Source organism: Manis javanica, chromosome 3, assembly GCF_040802235.1.
Source record: "Manis javanica isolate MJ-LG chromosome 3, MJ_LKY, whole genome shotgun sequence".
Lineage (NCBI taxonomy): Eukaryota > Metazoa > Chordata > Mammalia > Pholidota > Manidae > Manis > Manis javanica.
In genome coordinates, this window is record NC_133158.1 from 171,670,319 (window position 1) to 171,686,981 (window position 16,663).

At 50.3% G+C, this 16,663-nt stretch overlaps 1 protein-coding gene across 1 annotated transcript in view; it reads right to left on the reverse strand.

Moving 5' to 3' along the window:
* The window catches only part of LOC140848510 (phakinin-like), a 63,662-nt gene that overhangs the window by 26,742 nt on the left and 20,257 nt on the right, over positions 1-16,663 (reverse strand). Inside the window, exon 2 of the mRNA XM_073232407.1 lies at positions 2,987-3,069. Within this exon, the coding sequence (XP_073088508.1) occupies positions 2,987-3,069 (83 nt within the window). The remainder of the gene's footprint in view (positions 1-2,986; positions 3,070-16,663) is intronic.

Genomic DNA, 16,663 nt, shown 5'->3' on the forward strand with positions numbered 1-16,663 from the left:
ACCCATATCACCAGCATGGGCCCTGTTGGTCACAGCTGGAAAAGGCCCCTCGTGCCTCTGGAGTCCTGCTTTGCTCACCTTTCTAAGGAGTCTGGACCCTTCCAGGACGTGCTCCACTCAGCATCAGATTGCTCCCTGGTAGTCTTCTGAGGGTCTGAAATAGCTCTGGGCTGCCTCTCAAGGTGTCTGTCAGCATTCAGCTCTACTGCTGGGCCTTCTCCCTCCCCCTCCATCCTTCAGTCTTCATTCAGCATCTGCTCGCAGCACTATAACCCTCTCGTCCAGACCCGCGGGTCACTCCGGCTCACCTTCAGGGGCATCCCACAGTTTCTGCTTTGGTTGCTCCACCATCAACTCAACCCAGCTTGCTCAAAACCAAACTCATGATATTCCTGAAGCTTAGACAACCTTTCCCTCCCCAATTCTATAGTTCAGTCAAAAGAACTACAAGTTTTCTAAATTATCCATGCTGAAAACCTACAACTTACCTCTGCCTTCTCTTTTCAGGCTGTATATGTAGGTAACTGTCAAATCTTGCCAATTATTTCTTCAACCCATCCCACAAGTCTGCCCACTGCTGCCATCTCAAGCAGGCTCTGAGCTATAACAATACTCCAGCTGTCTTCCTGATGCAGTATTGCCCCCAGGGCACCATCCTCCACCACACGGGAGTCCTTCTTCTCGGAAGCCTTAAATGTCGTCCTCTGGCTCCTCGATGATCTGATCTCACCTTATTTTCCAACCACTGCTCCCAGTACAGACCCTGGCCCTCCAGCGGTGCTTCTCTCCCCCTGCTGCTCATTCGCGCTGCCTCTCCTCTCCACCAATGCAAAGCGCCCTTTAACGCTAACTGGTCAGTGAGCCACTGCTAAACCCCTCTGTGGTTCTCCTCTGCTTTTAGATCTTCAAGCTTTTTGGTGTGGCTGACGTGGTCCTCCAGGATTGGGTCCTTCCTGGTTTGCCAGCTGCATGGGTTGTCCCTCCTCATTCCCCACATATGCCCGTTACAATGAGCTCCTTGGAATTCAATTAACTCACCACGCTTTCTCATGTCCTCTTGCTTTTCACACACTCTCCCCGTTGCTTGGAAAGGTCTCCCTCCTTTATTTGCCTGGTCAGCTCCTAGTTAGGTCCCAAATCAGGCATCAGTGCTCGGCCAACCTTCCCAGGCAGGACTTCATGTCCCAGCCTCACCTCTGCTCATGTCAGACACGGCACAACCTCACTGAAATGCTCTTGTCTGAGCACTCCTCTGACTTTGCCTCCTGAGTATGAGCTCCCCGAGGTCCGATCCACTTCATTTCCAGCACTTGCTGGGAGGCCCAGCAGATATTCAAACATTTGTTTGTCTCATTCGTTCATTCATTGTTTCAACAAATATTTGTTGAGCATCTGCCTTGTGCTTGGCAGGTACTGTTACAGGTGCTGCTGATACAATGGGGAGCACAGCAGACCCAGCCCCTGCTTTCAGGAGTTTACATTCTCCTTACTTGAATGGCTGGATGAAGGCATATATTTATGAATGAATATGTAGCAAATGAATGAGTAAAAGAAATTGTAGTCAAGTCCTCTTTTAATTTCATACTTCAGTTCAACCTTGAATTTAGGACAAACGGTTTTGTCTACTGGCATGTAGCTTTAATTGCTCAGTAAGCTGCCAGTGGCTGGATGGTGGCTTTGTGCTCCTGTGACCTTGGCTATCACGGTCCTCGTCAAGACAGCAAGCCTGGCTGGTTGACTGTCTCCCTGATTCCAGAAAGGCTACTAATGGAGATCCTTTGAGCAGGTGGAGAAGCTTGGTTTTAAAGAAAGGACATGACTCAGTGTCTGAAGAGATAGATGGTGGTGATTCTCCGTTTCATCACAACATTCTTCTTACCCTCAGATAAGAAGGACATTGAATCATGGTCTTCCCCAAAGACTCCCCACTATATGCCTTTCCTCTTTGTAGCAATTTAGGAGTGTTCCCTTGAATAACAATCTCATCACTTGTCCAATTGCCCAACATGCAGGACGCCTTTCCCACAGAATATTCTCAAAATCACTGCCCCTTCATAAAAGGGTCATCTTCATTTTGATTCTCCATTTGATCAGTGTTTCACAAAACTCACTTGCCTTCATGATTTTGTGTGATTCATATCTCCTGTATCATTATTTACTTTACACTGTTGTTTAAATTTATATTCTTAAAAAGTATATCTTAAGTCAATAAATCTTAAAAGCTTTTTATATTAAATAAAATTTAAATTGCTACCATACATATAGTGGAAAAACAGTTTCATGGATCATAAATAAAAATGACTATAAAAATAAATACATAACTATTAAAAATAAAATATTCATCCTTTTACCACTTAAAATAATCTTCATCAGCCATATACACACCATATTTTAGGAAACACTATTAGACTTCAAAGAGGTTGTCCTCCAGGCTGGTGAGCTTTCTAAATACTGAGTACTGCGCCCCACACACTGGGACTCTGGTTTAATGAGTCACCGGGCTCTCGCTGGCCTTTTTAAATGCCCAGGTAATTCTGATATGCAGCCATGACTGAGAAGCACTGCTGTAAACCAGTAGTTCTCAGAGTGTGGCCCCACGACCAGTAGGATTAGTATCATCAGGAATTTGTTAGAAACATAAAATTTGGGCCCCACCCAGACTTACTGAATCAAAAGCTCTTGGAGTGGGTGGGTGGCCACAGCAGTCTGTTTCCGACAAGACATCCAGGTGATTCTAAAGCACACTAGATTTTGAGAGCCCCTGTTCTGAGTGACACTGGCAAAAATCTCTGAGCCCTGGGGCCTCGTTTGTGTCTACAGGAAGGTCTGAGCCGGGCCATCTTGGCTCAGGATTCTCTGGGGCCTCTCCTGTCCCCCTTGGCTCCCCACGTGGCTGGGGGCAAGTGCTGCAGAGGCCAGAGCAGCATTCCTGGTTGCCCAGGAGGCTGGGGATGCAGAGGGACTGCCCCTTTGCTGTAGACATTACCTTTCTTTAAAGTCTTCTGCGCCCGCCTGGATAGCCTCTGTCCGCAGCATGAGCCGGGCGTTTTCCAAGACTGCCTCGCCCACCTAGGAGGGTCACACACACCAAGGGACACAAGGTCACTGCAGGGTCTTCCCTCACTTCCCGCAGACTCTGCTGGGCTCAGAGGCCCTGCGGGAACGTAAAGCCAGTGAGTTTCCAGATCTTTACTGGCTAGGAGGGGGATTTCCAGCGTGAGAGGCCAGAGACAGGAGTGGGACGAGGAAGAACTGGGAGGGGAGGGCACTGAGGCTGCTGCTCCCCAGGGGCCCCGGGGCCGGGCGGGAGCAGACTGAAGACCAGGTGTTCCAGTTCAGGGATGTGGGACAGCATGAGATGACCCCACTTCAACCAGAGGGAGCACTGCCCTCACACACAGCTGGGGCGCAGCCCAGCCCTGGGAACCTTGGCCTCCCCACTGCAGCCCCTTCTCACTGCTGGTGTGGCTCCTCCCCAGGACAGCGCCTGTTCCTTGCTGTGTCTACCCAAGGCCTGGCATGTGGCAGACACTTGGTCAATACTCGCTTAATGAACACGGGTGCGGATGGATGGTGGGACCACCGGTGAGCAGTTGTCAGCCTTCCCCTGTGCCAGGCCTGGGGATCATCTCCCAGAAGCCCCACGGAAGGATGCTTTAAAGTGCACCTGGGATTTTGGTTTTATTCAGATATGGTGAGGCCAAAGATCAGGAGATGACTGACATGGAAAAGATCCTTCGTTACCCACAGCTCCCAAAGGGTGGGGGGCAGCCACACCAGGCAGGCCACGTGGGGAAGCACCCGGGTCAGCCAGGAAGCAAAAGGAGCAAGACAAAAGTGTGGGTAAGAGCATCGACTGAGCTTCTCACGAGAACGGACGGATCTGCAGGGTAAGGGGCTGGTCAGGTTTAGGGTTGGATAGTTGAGTCATTTCAGCCATTTCTCGAATATAGGGCTGGCCCCTGGCCACCTGGGATGACTTGGGGCAGAGGAATATGCCTCCTGGAGTGTAAGGGCAGAGAGAGGAGGCAGGTGGGGGTTAGACTCAGGACTGGCTGGTTTGCATATGAAAGACACTCAGGGCAAGTGTTTACTATCTAAGATTAGCTAGCACTGTGAGAGGCAGGCAGCCTGTCCCTGCCAGTGAGGGCCCAGACGCCACAGCATCAAGAATACAGACAATAGGACAGTGTAGTTAATCACTGAATACAGTTGATCCACAGAGCTCTGGCTGGGTGAGGGCTCTGGCCGCCCTGAGGACTGGCTCTGGCTGCTCCCACCGGGCCTCCTCTTCATCCTCCTTCAAGCACTGCAGTCCCCGAAGCCATTTTGCAGATGTCGAATTTAAAGCCAAAGGCGAATCACCCTGAGATTTCTCATAATGATGCCCATGGTAAATATCGTACTCTAGGACGGGACCCCAAGCCATAGCAGGTGCCCGGGCCATGAGCGCAAAGACTACCACTGTAAAGAAGATGGCTTTTAAATTGCAGGGGCAAATACCGGCGGATGTGGGCCCAGAGTTTATAGGATTTGGGAGACTGCCTTTAAGAAAAAGAATACAAAATGACCAATACAGAGGGCCGTGTGTAAGCCAGGGCCAGGGAGTTTCAATGCCTCACCTTGGTGCAGCGTAGGTTTGTTTCTTTGTTCCTGCTTTTTAAGCTTGGGACCCAGGCATGGACAGAAAAAGTAAAGAATAAAACGACTGGAGTGTCTGTCAGATATATGCGTGTCATATTCTGGAAAAGCAGAAAGATGGCTGAAAACTCAACCACCTCACATCCTGTCATCCAGAACGAGTGCTGACACTATTTGGAGGTAGGTCCTCTCCGCGTTTGCTCTGCGTTGCCCCCACTGCAACAGTACCTAGTGGGTGGATCTGTAACATTTCCCCAGTTGATTGCACACTTTGTAAATAAGAGGATGCAGGGAGCAATCCGAGAGCACTGGGGAGGAAGTGCTGACTGCTGGTAGGTGGGGTGAGGTGAGGGGGTGGCTGCTCAGCGCCCTGTCCCTTGTTTGCAGTAGGGCTTAGGGACAGGTGCTCTCTCTGGGGTGATCTGGATGCTGCCCGGCAGACTGGTAGTTCTATTCAATGTCTGTCCTACCTGGCTTGTGCAGAGGTAGGCTCGGGGAAGCTGGAGGTCTTCCTGCTTTAGCTGTTGTTTAGTAACAACCAGGGGCTTATTCAAGCTGCAAGCAGAGGCTAATTACAGGCCTTGACTTGCCAAAGTATGTTTGCTGGCTGGGCTTCCCTAACTCCTTCACAGACAGAACAAACCGCCAGCCTGCCACTCCGCCACAGAGAGCCCTTCGTTGTCATGCAGGCACCTCAGCCGAGCAGAATGTCCCTGCTGCTAGTGGTGGCTCAGCCTCCCCAGCTGTAGAAAAGGCCCATCAGGTGGCATAATGAGGCTGGAACCCAGGATGAGGTTTGGCACAGGCTGAGGACGGGGATGGGGGCCAATGCCAGAAGTAAAACGTGGTGCCTGCAGTGGAACCGGGAAGGTTTGTTTGCACTTTGTCTCTACTGGGGAAAACTGCAGACAGGAAAGGAAGCAGGGAGGGAAGTCAGGCTTACTGACCACCTCCCCGTGTGATGAAGTGGCTTGTCCTGGCTGGCTGGAACCGACTGCTAAGTGTTTCAGGAGTTCTGTGAACACAGCCATCATGAAAATTTTAATTATGTGAATTTACAATTACATAAATTATGTTAAAAGACAGGTAATACTCAAAATATAGAGATCATAAGTACTCATTGCTTCCTGATTGCTTTACTCTCTCATCTCTGCTTTTCAGATTATTGGCTTCTATTGTATCTGGACAGTGGAAACACTATATAATGTGCTCCTGTGCCTCTCTTCTCAACTCTGCATTCAGTGACAGCATGTTGGTAGCTTGATACCAGCCATGGTGAGAGTATTTACACCAGAGAAATTGGCACAGAGAGCTGATGGTTAAATAAACAACAGCTCACTGTGCCCCACATGCTACTAGTTAGCATTCAAGACTTCACTAAATGCTCATGATTCTAACACTGATTTCAATGCACTCATTTTAAAGATGAGGATGCTCAGGCTCAGAGAACTTAGGTAAATTGCCCAAAATCACATAGCTGGAAAGGGGCAGAGCCAGAATGCCAAACCAGGTCGACGTGACTCAGGAGTGTGATTGTTTTTAGTCACCAACTTTGGAAACTGAAAGACATCAGGATCAAAAAAGAGACTGTGTTGTGGAGGATTTTTTTCTTTTTCCTGCAACATGGAGTAGTCAGGACTCCTGGTTCCTATTTAGGTTGCATCACGAAGGTAAAGAAATATCTTCCTGCCTGAACATAAGGATGTTCACCAAATCAGACCAAACCAAGCCATCTCCCACCCAAACCCCTGAGCTTTCATTTCTGAGCCCTGTAAGCTGACAGGAGCTGGGGCAGATCTATGGGTCCAACCCTGAAGGCCTGGAGGACTAGGCTGCTGAGCACTTTACTGTCAGGCCCTGCAGAAGAAAGATCATTTGTATTTAAAGCTGTGAGAGATGTTCATTAGCTGCCAGTCCTCTCGGATTTATAGTGGAAGTGGGTGCATATTAACTTCACTTCTCTGATCCTTTTCTTTCCACAAGAAAAGGTAATAAAAATACCAAATGTTAATGCATACAGTCATGGGGCTGATGCTGTGAATACAGGTATACCGCTCATGACCCTGGAGCCACTCCTGACCTCTTTTCTAGTAGGAAGAAAGTATGAACTAGTGGAATAGTTGCACTTACGTTAGACGTTAAGGGTGGGCAGGCTGGCAGTTTGCCCATCACCATGCAAGTCTGCCCCTCCTCTCTGCTCAGCTCAAACAGAGCTGAACGTGGACCATCAAGGAGACATGACACCAGGTCTCCTATTAAAAAGAGCCACTGTTTAATGTTGGTGAGGCTGTGGAGAAAGGGGAACCCTCCTACACTGCTGGTGGGAATGTAAATTAGTTCAACCATTGTGGAAAGTAGTATGGAGGTTCCTCAAAATGCTCAAAATAGAAATACCATTTGACCCAGGAATTCCACTTCTAGGAATTTACCCCAAGAATGCAGCACTCCAGTTTGAAAAAGACAGATGGACCCCTATGTTTATCGCTGCACTATTTACAATAGCTAAGATATGGAAGCAACCTAAATGTCCATCAGTAGATGAATGGATAAAGAAGATGTGGTACATATACACAATGGAATATTACTCAGCCATAAGAAAAAAACAAATCCTACCATTCGCAACAACATGGATGGAGCTAGAGGGTATTATGCTCAGTGAAATAAGCCAGGCGGAGAAAGACAAGTACCAAATGATTTCACTCATATGTGGAGTATAAGAACAAAAGAAAACTGAAGGAACAAAACAGCAGCAGAAGCAGAGAACCCAAGAATGGACTAATAGTTACCAAAGGGAAAGGGACTGAGGAGGACAGGTGGGAAGGGAGGGATAAGGGCGGGCAAAAAAAGAAAGGGGGCATTACAATTAGCATGTATAGTGTTGAGGGGGGGGACACGGGTAGGGCTGTGCAACACAGAGAAGACAAGTAGTGATTTTACAGCATCTTACTATGTTGATGGACAGTGACTGTGAACAGGAATGTGGGGGGGACTTGGTGAAGGGGGGAGCCTAGTTAACATAATGTCCTTCATGTAATTGTAGATTAATGATACCAAAATAAAATTAAAAAAAAAAGAGCTACTGTTTGTCTTAGCAGACCCGTGGGAATTGCTGTGTGAGATGAGGTGGTCTTGACGGACTATGACTCAGGACCCACAGTTTTTGCAGGAGCAAGAAACAAGGGTGCCTTCAAAGCACCCATCATGGTCGAGGAGAATGGCAGGGTGAGCCCCAGGGGAGTGGGCAGTCAGGGGTCGTGGTAGCACGGGCTCTGTTCTGGAGGGATGGCGGGGGAAGGGGAAAGGGAGGCTGACCTGGCCGTGAGCTTACACTGCTCCCGGCCGACAGCTGCCTCAATTTCCCTCCCTGAAGCTGTCTTCCTCTGCACCTGCACGTGGAAGCTTCCTTGGCATACTTTATACTGGTGGGGTCAAAGTATGGCCCCTGGACAGGGAGCATCAGCAGCACCTGAAACCTGGGGAAAGTATGAATTCTCAGACCTACTCAGGCAGTGAGTTGGAATTTCTGGAGTGGGGGCCTGACAGCCTGTGCTTCAACAAGTTTCCAGGGCTTCTGGGACACACTGCACTTGGAGAAACCCTGCTCTGCACAGACCCTCCACTGGTTTCACGCGTGCCGCCTCACGGGCTGCTCCTGGAATCCCGCCATAGCCCTGCTGGCATCGGTGCCTGGATCTGGAACACCTGGTCTTACCACCTCATGCCTCTAGCCTTGCTGCCTGAGAAGTTCTACCCACCTGCATGCTTGGCTTGAGCATGGCTTCCTCTATGAAGCTTTTTATTCATCTACGCACTCATAGTTACCTTCATTTCTTCAGGACATGGGCTTGTATCCCCTGTGCCAGGCTCTGGGCTGGTTATAGAGCCATCAGCAGCTCGTGTAGGAGGTACAGTTAGATAGGAGGCAAAGGCCAGCTCATGGAGGGAAGGCCTTGGGGCAGACAGAAGGGAGGTGGGGTTTGCTGGGAAGCCCTTGAAAGGTTTGAGCAGGATGCTGGGGTGACTGTGCAGTGGGGGGTCCCTGACTCCTGTGGGAGGGAGGATGGAAGGACGCAGAATGCTGTGCTGAGGCCAAGAGCCCAGGGAGATGGTGGTGGCCTTGACGAGGGTGGTTGTAGGGACAGCAGAGAGAAGCAGACAGGTTTCAGACACACACGGTTAGGGATGGAGCAGTCGTAGGAGAGTGCGGGGTGGGAATCCAGGGTGACCCCGTTAGGGGGGGGGTCAGCCTGAGTAGCCACGTGCCTGCGGGGCCTGGGCTGACCCTTCCTCTCTCCCAGGGCCCTTCTGCGGTGGAGTCACACCCACCCCTGGGTACTACACCCAGGCGACAAGGGCGGCGCTCTCTTGTTCTCAAAGCCAGCCCCTCCGCTCGCCGGCGCGGGCAGGTACGCGGGCGGCTCTAAGATCCGGCTTCCTCGCCCACGGCGTGAAGATGGCGCTGCCCCCTCCGTCCTGGGCTGGTGGGGACGGTCACACCAGCCGCCCGGGGGGCATCAGCAAGGGCCGGCGCGGAGCGCGTCTTCCTCGGTGGTGGCCCGGCCGGCACTGTCATCTGTCCTGGCGCAGCAGAGGCCCCCTGCGGGCTGGGTGAGCCCCGGGTGCCTCCGGCCCTGTTCCCGCCCCGCTTCCTCTGGCGGCCCAGGCGGTTACACGAGCACCGCTGTCACGGGGCTGGATTTCTTTTTCTTTCAGCTTTTCCTCCACAGTTAATTTGAAAAGTCCGTGTCACTGGTGCTGTGACGGGGATCTTCTCCCTTCCTACTGGTCCTCACTGGGGGCGTGGTTGTTAAAATAAAGAGCTGGAGGTGGCATGTGAGAGATTTGACCATCACGGTTTTTAAAAAATGTGAAGGACAGCTGCATTTTAAAAAGGGGTTTCATTTGGACCCAGGGTACAGTTAGTGTCTTATTTGCAGTTAAGGACTCTGGCGTCCCAGCAGCCAGGGCTGCAGGCGTGGGAGGAGCGGGGTGGGGTGGGGAACAGGTGCACAGTCCCCGGAAGCCCTTCCCACTCGTGTGACTGTAAGGTTTGGGATGGACGCTCGGCATGACTCACTTCCAGCCATAAATGAACAGAAGTCGCTATCTGTCTCCCAAACCCGACGGGTCCCGCCTCCCCACCGCGACGGTGGCGGCTATGCCGCCCGGGCTGCCAGCACCTTCGTCGCGGGAGACGCACTTTCCTCCCGTGGCTTCCGTGACACCGAATTTCTCAGGATTGGGCCTTGGGACCTGATTTTTGAATCCCTAAACGATCCGATCTGTGTTCGTGGGTTTAAACATGTGCTGAGGACAGCCCCATTCACCTCTCCAGCCCGGGACTTTCCTCTCCAGGCCTGCCTACTGCTCTCTCCTTGACATCTTCTCTACTGGCTGCTTCTCAGACATCTCAAACTTAACATGACCCCCAGGGGGACTTTAGATTTTTGCCCTTAAATTCCACCCCCATCTTCCCCTTGTCACAGACCACCAACATCCACCCAGAAACCCAGAAACCTGGAAGCCTTGACATCTCACTTCCCCTCACCCCACATCTAATCCAACACCAAATCTGGGTGATTCGACCCCCCACAGCGTATCTCAAACCCGGCTACTTCCCTGCATTTCCGGCGTGTTGCTGTTATGCTGTCCTAGACTCTGGGGCATCTGTTCTTCCCTCTAATCCTTTCTGCATCCAGCTTCCAGAATGATCTTCCTAAATAAACCCTTAGAATCAGATCATGTTGCTCTGATTAAATCAAACACCTAGAGGTGTTTCTCAGACTAACACCCAGACCTCTGACAGTGGCCTTCAAGGCCCTGTGTGCTTGTCAATCCTCCCACTGTGCCCGGGGCTCCCGCTCTGCTGGCCTCTGGTCCTTCTGGCCCACAGCGGCCTCTCTCCCGACCCGAGGCCTTCACACGCGCTGACTCCTCTGCCCGGACTGCTCCTTCCCTCCTCTTGGCATGGAGGCTCCCCCGTCCCCATCGCTTCAACCAAGGCCGAAACTCCCTTCACTCTGCCCTTCTCTGCCTTGGTAGCTTTCTTGAAAAACACTTACCTCAGGTTGTAGTTATTATCAATTATTATTTATTGGTTTATTAGTTACTACCTCTCATTTACCGCCAGAATATAAACTCCATTTGGTCAGGCGCCTTTCTGTTCTGCTTTGGGTCCATCCTAGCACAGTATCTGCGGCAGAAGGTGTCCGCTGGAAGAAGGAGCCCAGCAAGAGCGCTACCTCCTCAAGGAGACCCAAGGCGGGGAGGCCTGGCTCCCACCTGGGGGGGCTACCTTCCTGCCTGGGTCTGATGTGACTTGACCTTCAGCAGCTCCCTGTCCTTCAGCTCCCAAATCAAAACACTGTTAAGTCCTCATCGATGTGCCATCCTCCATTCCTGCTCCATTCTCCATCCTTGGCTCAAGCCCTAATCACCTCCTTTCTGGTTTAACCTGCTGATTGTTACCTGGGGATGTAAAATATGATGCCTGAGCACAGTGAGTTAAGACTGTATCTGTGAGTGGAGTTAAGAAACACATCATAAAGTAATAGAGATGTTGAACCATCTCCAAGATAGTTCCTCCCTGAGCAGTCAAAGCCACTGGGAATCCAGTGACAATCAGCAACACCCAAGGGCGAAGGGTGGCTCTTCAGAAGGACAGGATAATGGGCACTTCTGAGTCTATATTGCAAATAAACCTGGTCTCATGCTCAAACTGTACTCTGGCCAAAGAAAGCATGTCTGTAGAAGGGTCAGGTGAGAATGGAGTGAGAAGCCAGAATTGTGAGTGGTGTTAGCCACCATTTTGAGGCAATCCGGAACACTCCGCTCCCTGGAGGTGGCCCTCACTCTTGACAAGGACAGAGTTCCTTAGGCCTGAACTTCCCTGGAAGCGTTTCCATGCACTCCAGTGCCAGGTTCTAGGCTCACCTTGCAGCCTGCAACTAGCTACCCCAGAGATAAAAGGGCTGTCTTTGGAGATTCGGCACCAGTGCTGGCCACTTAATGTTTAATCACCCCTGTATAATAGTATGTAGTCCTGTGTTTACGTCAGGAGGATTTCTTTGTGGTGAGCCAACCCTTCAGGGCCTGATTTTCTACAGATGCCCTAATAAAACCTGAGGTTTGAGCACCAGGCACATGAAGATACAGTGAAGCTCTAGGCAGCCGCCTGAGCTCCCTCTGTGACCTCTCTGTCTCTCTTTTTCTAGATTTGGAGCAACTGCTTTCCAACCTGCCATCCCCCTTTCTACAGGAATGAACTTGCGAAGGTGCAAATTTGAACTCACATTTTATTCAAGGGTGTGCTCTTGATTAAACCCTCGCCATCTGGGCCTTGCTCTTCGCACTAGCTTTCTCTCTTCTTCAAACCCTGCTACGAACTCAGCTGTTTCTCTGAACAGGCTCAGCTCTTCCCAGCTTGCAGACCTGGACTCATGCAGCTACCCCTGCATGTCAGTACCTAACCATGCCACCCAGTCGCCATGCGCTCCTTCTTTGCCGGGTAATCTCCTATTCATCCTTGGAAGCCCAGCTGAGTCTGCAGTGGGCACCCTCTGTACCCCCGAGACCCTTGTGGGTACCTCTGCCACTGCAGGCATTTTATTGAAATCTTTTTCGGTCCCCCACCCCGACTGAGCCAAGTGTCCCCGGGACAGGGACAGTCTCTCATCTCTGCCTCCTCAGCACACAGCTTCGTGTCTGGTGCACAGGCACCCAATCAGTGAGTAGGTGAACACAGAACTGAGTGGATGAAGGAGGCTAGAAGAAGGCTAGCCGAGGAGAGCAAAGTAAGGCCGACATATAAGGCAGGACACGGATGTGCGGACCTAAGCGTAAAGTGCCCAGGAGGCAGATCTCAAAATTTAGAGCCAAACGTCATGAAACCCCAAAGAGAAGCAACCGAACAAATCAGCCCAAGTGTTTTTAAAGCCTTTACTATGTTTTATGCCTTGATAAGCCCTTCACAGTCACGCTCTTGTTTAATCCCTACACTTGATGCAAATGGTTGTACAAAATGGGTACATATTAGCTCTTCCCATTACACAAATGAGGAAACTGGGACCCAGAGAGTTAACCTGCGCCCAGTACTAAGGGGCACAGCTGAATTTATTTATTTCATATATATATTTAATTTTTTTAGTGGAAGAAAATGCTTTAATATATTATATTAATTGAAAAATGAAATTATTCACATTTGTACAAATGCAGCCATAAACTAATTTTTAAAAAAATTTTAGAAAAGATGAAGGCAACAGTACTTAGGGCCCCCAGAGGGGCGCAGCTGAATTTAATCTGTACCTGTCTGACTTCACAGCCCAACCTCATTTTTGCCATTAAAAAAAAAAAGTAGGTTTTACTATGGGAAATTTCAACTATATAAAACTATACATAGAGTTAGGGAGGGACGAGAATGATGACACCCCGTCTCCCCACCTCATCAGTCGAGGTTTCCCTGCTCCTCCTCTTCCTGTGTCCTGTTCCCCGTCGGCTTCAGCTTTTCTCTTGTCCAGAGCTTGTCCCATATTTGTACAAATTTCTTGATTGCTTGGGTTATCAGCCACAGACATTATTTGTTGACTTCCCAACCAATAAATGAAGATTTAGCTCACTCACTCTCCACCTCCCTTTCCCTTCATTTATTGGCTATCTTGGTAGCTTTGAGTCATAAAGCTCTATTTCTCACTGTATCAATTATGGACAATTTCTTTGTCACACACTCTCTCGCTCATAATCACAGATGTTTTATATTCTGAGGTCAAAGGGGAAGACCAAAAACCAGTATAATTATAAAACTACGGATTGTTGTATAAAATATAGACCCTCTCTGCTAAGAATTACGGTGTAGGTGCCCCTGACTGTCAGAAGTTATACGCTGACTGCCAAATTGTTGTATTTCTCAGCTGCGCACCCTCAGGCCTGCAAAATACTGTCAGCTGTTCGAGTGTCTTTCACAGGGCTAGCTTCTCCAGAGAGGGCCTGCAAAAGCCACATGCAACCATCTTGCCTTACCACCCTGCTTGGACCATGCCTCTAACATTAAGTAGCTCCATTTCTTCTCCTGTAAAATGGGGCAGCTTTAACATGATAGTACCAGGCACACAGTAATCCCTTAACAGATGTTTGTTAAATGAATAAATGATACATGATTGAAGAACCAACGGGGAGTAACAGTGAGAATTCATAAGCAGTGAGCTGGCAAACCTTTGGGATGGAGCATATGAAGAAAGAGAGCTCTCACACCCTTCATGCGCTCTTCTGGGAGGGTGGATGTGTGTAGCCACTGTGGGGAGTGATTTTCCAATGCTGCATAAATGCTGATGTGGCCCACAGTCAATTCCACTCCTAGGTACTGACCTAGAGCAGGTCAGCAACTTTTTCTGTATGGGGCCAGACAGGAAGTATTTTAGGCTTTGTGGGCTGACAGTTTGGTGGCAACTACACCACCCTGCCCTTGTAGGATGAGAGCAGCAGTATGTGATTAGGATGCGCATGGGTGTGACTGCATTCCAGTCAAGCTTTATTCACAAATAGGGGGCCTGCCTGTATTTGCCTACCTCTGACCTATACAGAAACTCTCCCATGTGACCTGAGCAGGTTTATGCCCTCTCCTGTTTTTGATAGAGAAAATTGGAAGCAACCTACATCCATCAACAGAAAAATTCATAACCTATGGCATATACACAATGAAACGCTATATATAGCAACATGGAGAAATCTCTAAAACAAATAAGGACTGAAGAAAGCAAGTTGCAGAAGGAAATAGTATGTGATGGTCGATTTTAGGTGTCACCTAAGCTGAGCCATGGTGCCCACATATTTAGTGAAACATTATTCTAGATGTTTCTGTGAGGGTGCTTTTGGATGAAATTAACATTTAAATTAATGGACTTTGAGTAGAATGGATTGTCTTCCATAAGGTGATTGAGCCTCATTCCATACTGTCACAAAGCAATCAGTTTCAAGCCTTCATAGAAGACAGGAAAGAGGAAGGAGGATTCTGCCAGTAGAAGGTCTTTGGATTTAAATGGGGCAATGGCTCTTCCTGGGTCTCCACCTGGCTGACACCTCCGTCCTGGACTTCCAGCCCCTTGACCCTGGGAGCCAATTCCTTAAAATAAATCCCCATCCTCCCACCACCCTTGTCTAAACATCCTATTGGTTCTGTTTCCCTGGAGAACACTGAATAATGTACAGCATAATACAATTTAACATAAAGCTTAAAGTTATTTAAAATAATCCTGTAAAGGGCTTGTGTACATGTATAGTAAACCTGGAACAACATTGGTGAGAATGCCAAGTGCCAGATACAGAATGGTGGTGGCCTCTGGGGGAGGGAATGGAATCAGGACAGAGAGTGAATGGGGTTTCAATACAAATCTTTTTGATTTCACATTAGAAAAAAGAAAATGTCTGCAGGAAATAACAGTAAGACTGACACTTGTGGGTGTGGGGTACCTCTCTACATATGTTGGGGATATTTCATAATTAAGATGAAAAACATGAGCTAAGGTAAAATAACGGGGAAAAGCAAAGGAGCGCAGTGCTGGGAATGCTGCGGGCCTCCCGCAACCAGAGCGGGCTGGTGGGAGAGGCTGGCTGGGGGGCGGGTCCGAGGCGGGCGGGGAGGCCGGGGGGGCGGGTCCGAGGCGGGCGGGGAGGCCGGCGGGGCGGGTCCGAGGCGGGCGGAGCGGACCGGCGGCGCGGACCCCTAACGGCCCGCGAGAGCGGCGGACAGCAGGCGGGGCCGCGGAGCTGGGGTCGGTCGTGCGCACTCTGTACCCACGGCTCAGGCTCTCTGAGCCCCACTTTGTGTTCACGGGAAGGGAGTGCTGCAGAAATGGTTCTCCCAACTGCCCTCTGACAAGAATTGTCTCCTGGGCTCCGACCAATGTCAGAAGACAATGCTCACTGGGGACTTGCCGAGGCTTTGTAGGGAAACGGAAGTTCCACGGCCAGGATCCTCACCTGATACCCACTGTGCACATGCCGTGAGGTAATACTTAGCCCACTGCGCGGGCTCATGGTCGCACAGCCGTTGGCAACAGACCATTACTGCCCGTATTACTGTAAGAAGAGTTCTGCCCCGTGCTAAGGGCAGAGGGGAGCAGAGGCTGAGCCAGGGGCGGGGACAGAGGTGGAGGGGTGTCTAGGGCCTCAAAACTACTGCAGTGAGAATAAAGCACGGTATGAGCCCCTTTTTATCCACAATGTTCCGTTGCTGTTACTGGGTCTCGCTACATCCGTAGTAACCTTGCCTAGAGCTGGGAACCTCCTCGGCTGGCCTGGAGCTACAGGCTTAAACTGAATTGCAAATGCCTCCTTCCTATTTCAGGGGTGGCGGCCGGCACTCCCCCAGATTCCCTTGGATTTCTTTTTTTGACCACCTTTGTGTGCCCCCCGGTTCCCCAGCTTGTCCCTTCGCAGTCAGCACTGCGTCCTTTGGAGCAGTGTCCTGGGGCTACCTGCACACACTTTTCAGTTCCCTGGACTAGCCCGTCAGGAACGACCGCTGGGGTGAGGGTAGGGAACCAGCTCCCTCGCTTGGGGTCAGGGCACCTCTAGCTTGGAGCTTTGCCTCCTCAGACCCCCAGAGAGGTCACACTGAAGCTGGAAGATGGCCTGAGGTGGTCCTCTTGCTGGCCCCTCCCTCACAGGTTCCCCCTGGACGCATCACCACTATAGTCCACCTGCTCAAGAAACCAGACCCGGGCCCTGCTCTTGGGACTCCATCTAAGCCAAGTCCTTTTCTCGGCCTCGTGCTCTTCATCCCGGAAGCCGTCTGGGCTCCAGGTGCTTTGAGGTTCAGTCTGTCCACAGTGGAGCTGAGCACACAGGCTCTGGAATTTAACCACCCAAAGTGAAAATTTCGTCTCATCACTTCCTAGCTGTGTGACCTTGGGAAAAGTTCTTTAACTGCTGTCTGCTGTCCCGACCCGCGGGACGAACGTGGAGTGTGCCGGAGACGCCTGCAGAAATGAGACAAGCAAGAGACACAAAGAATGACCAGCAAGACAGG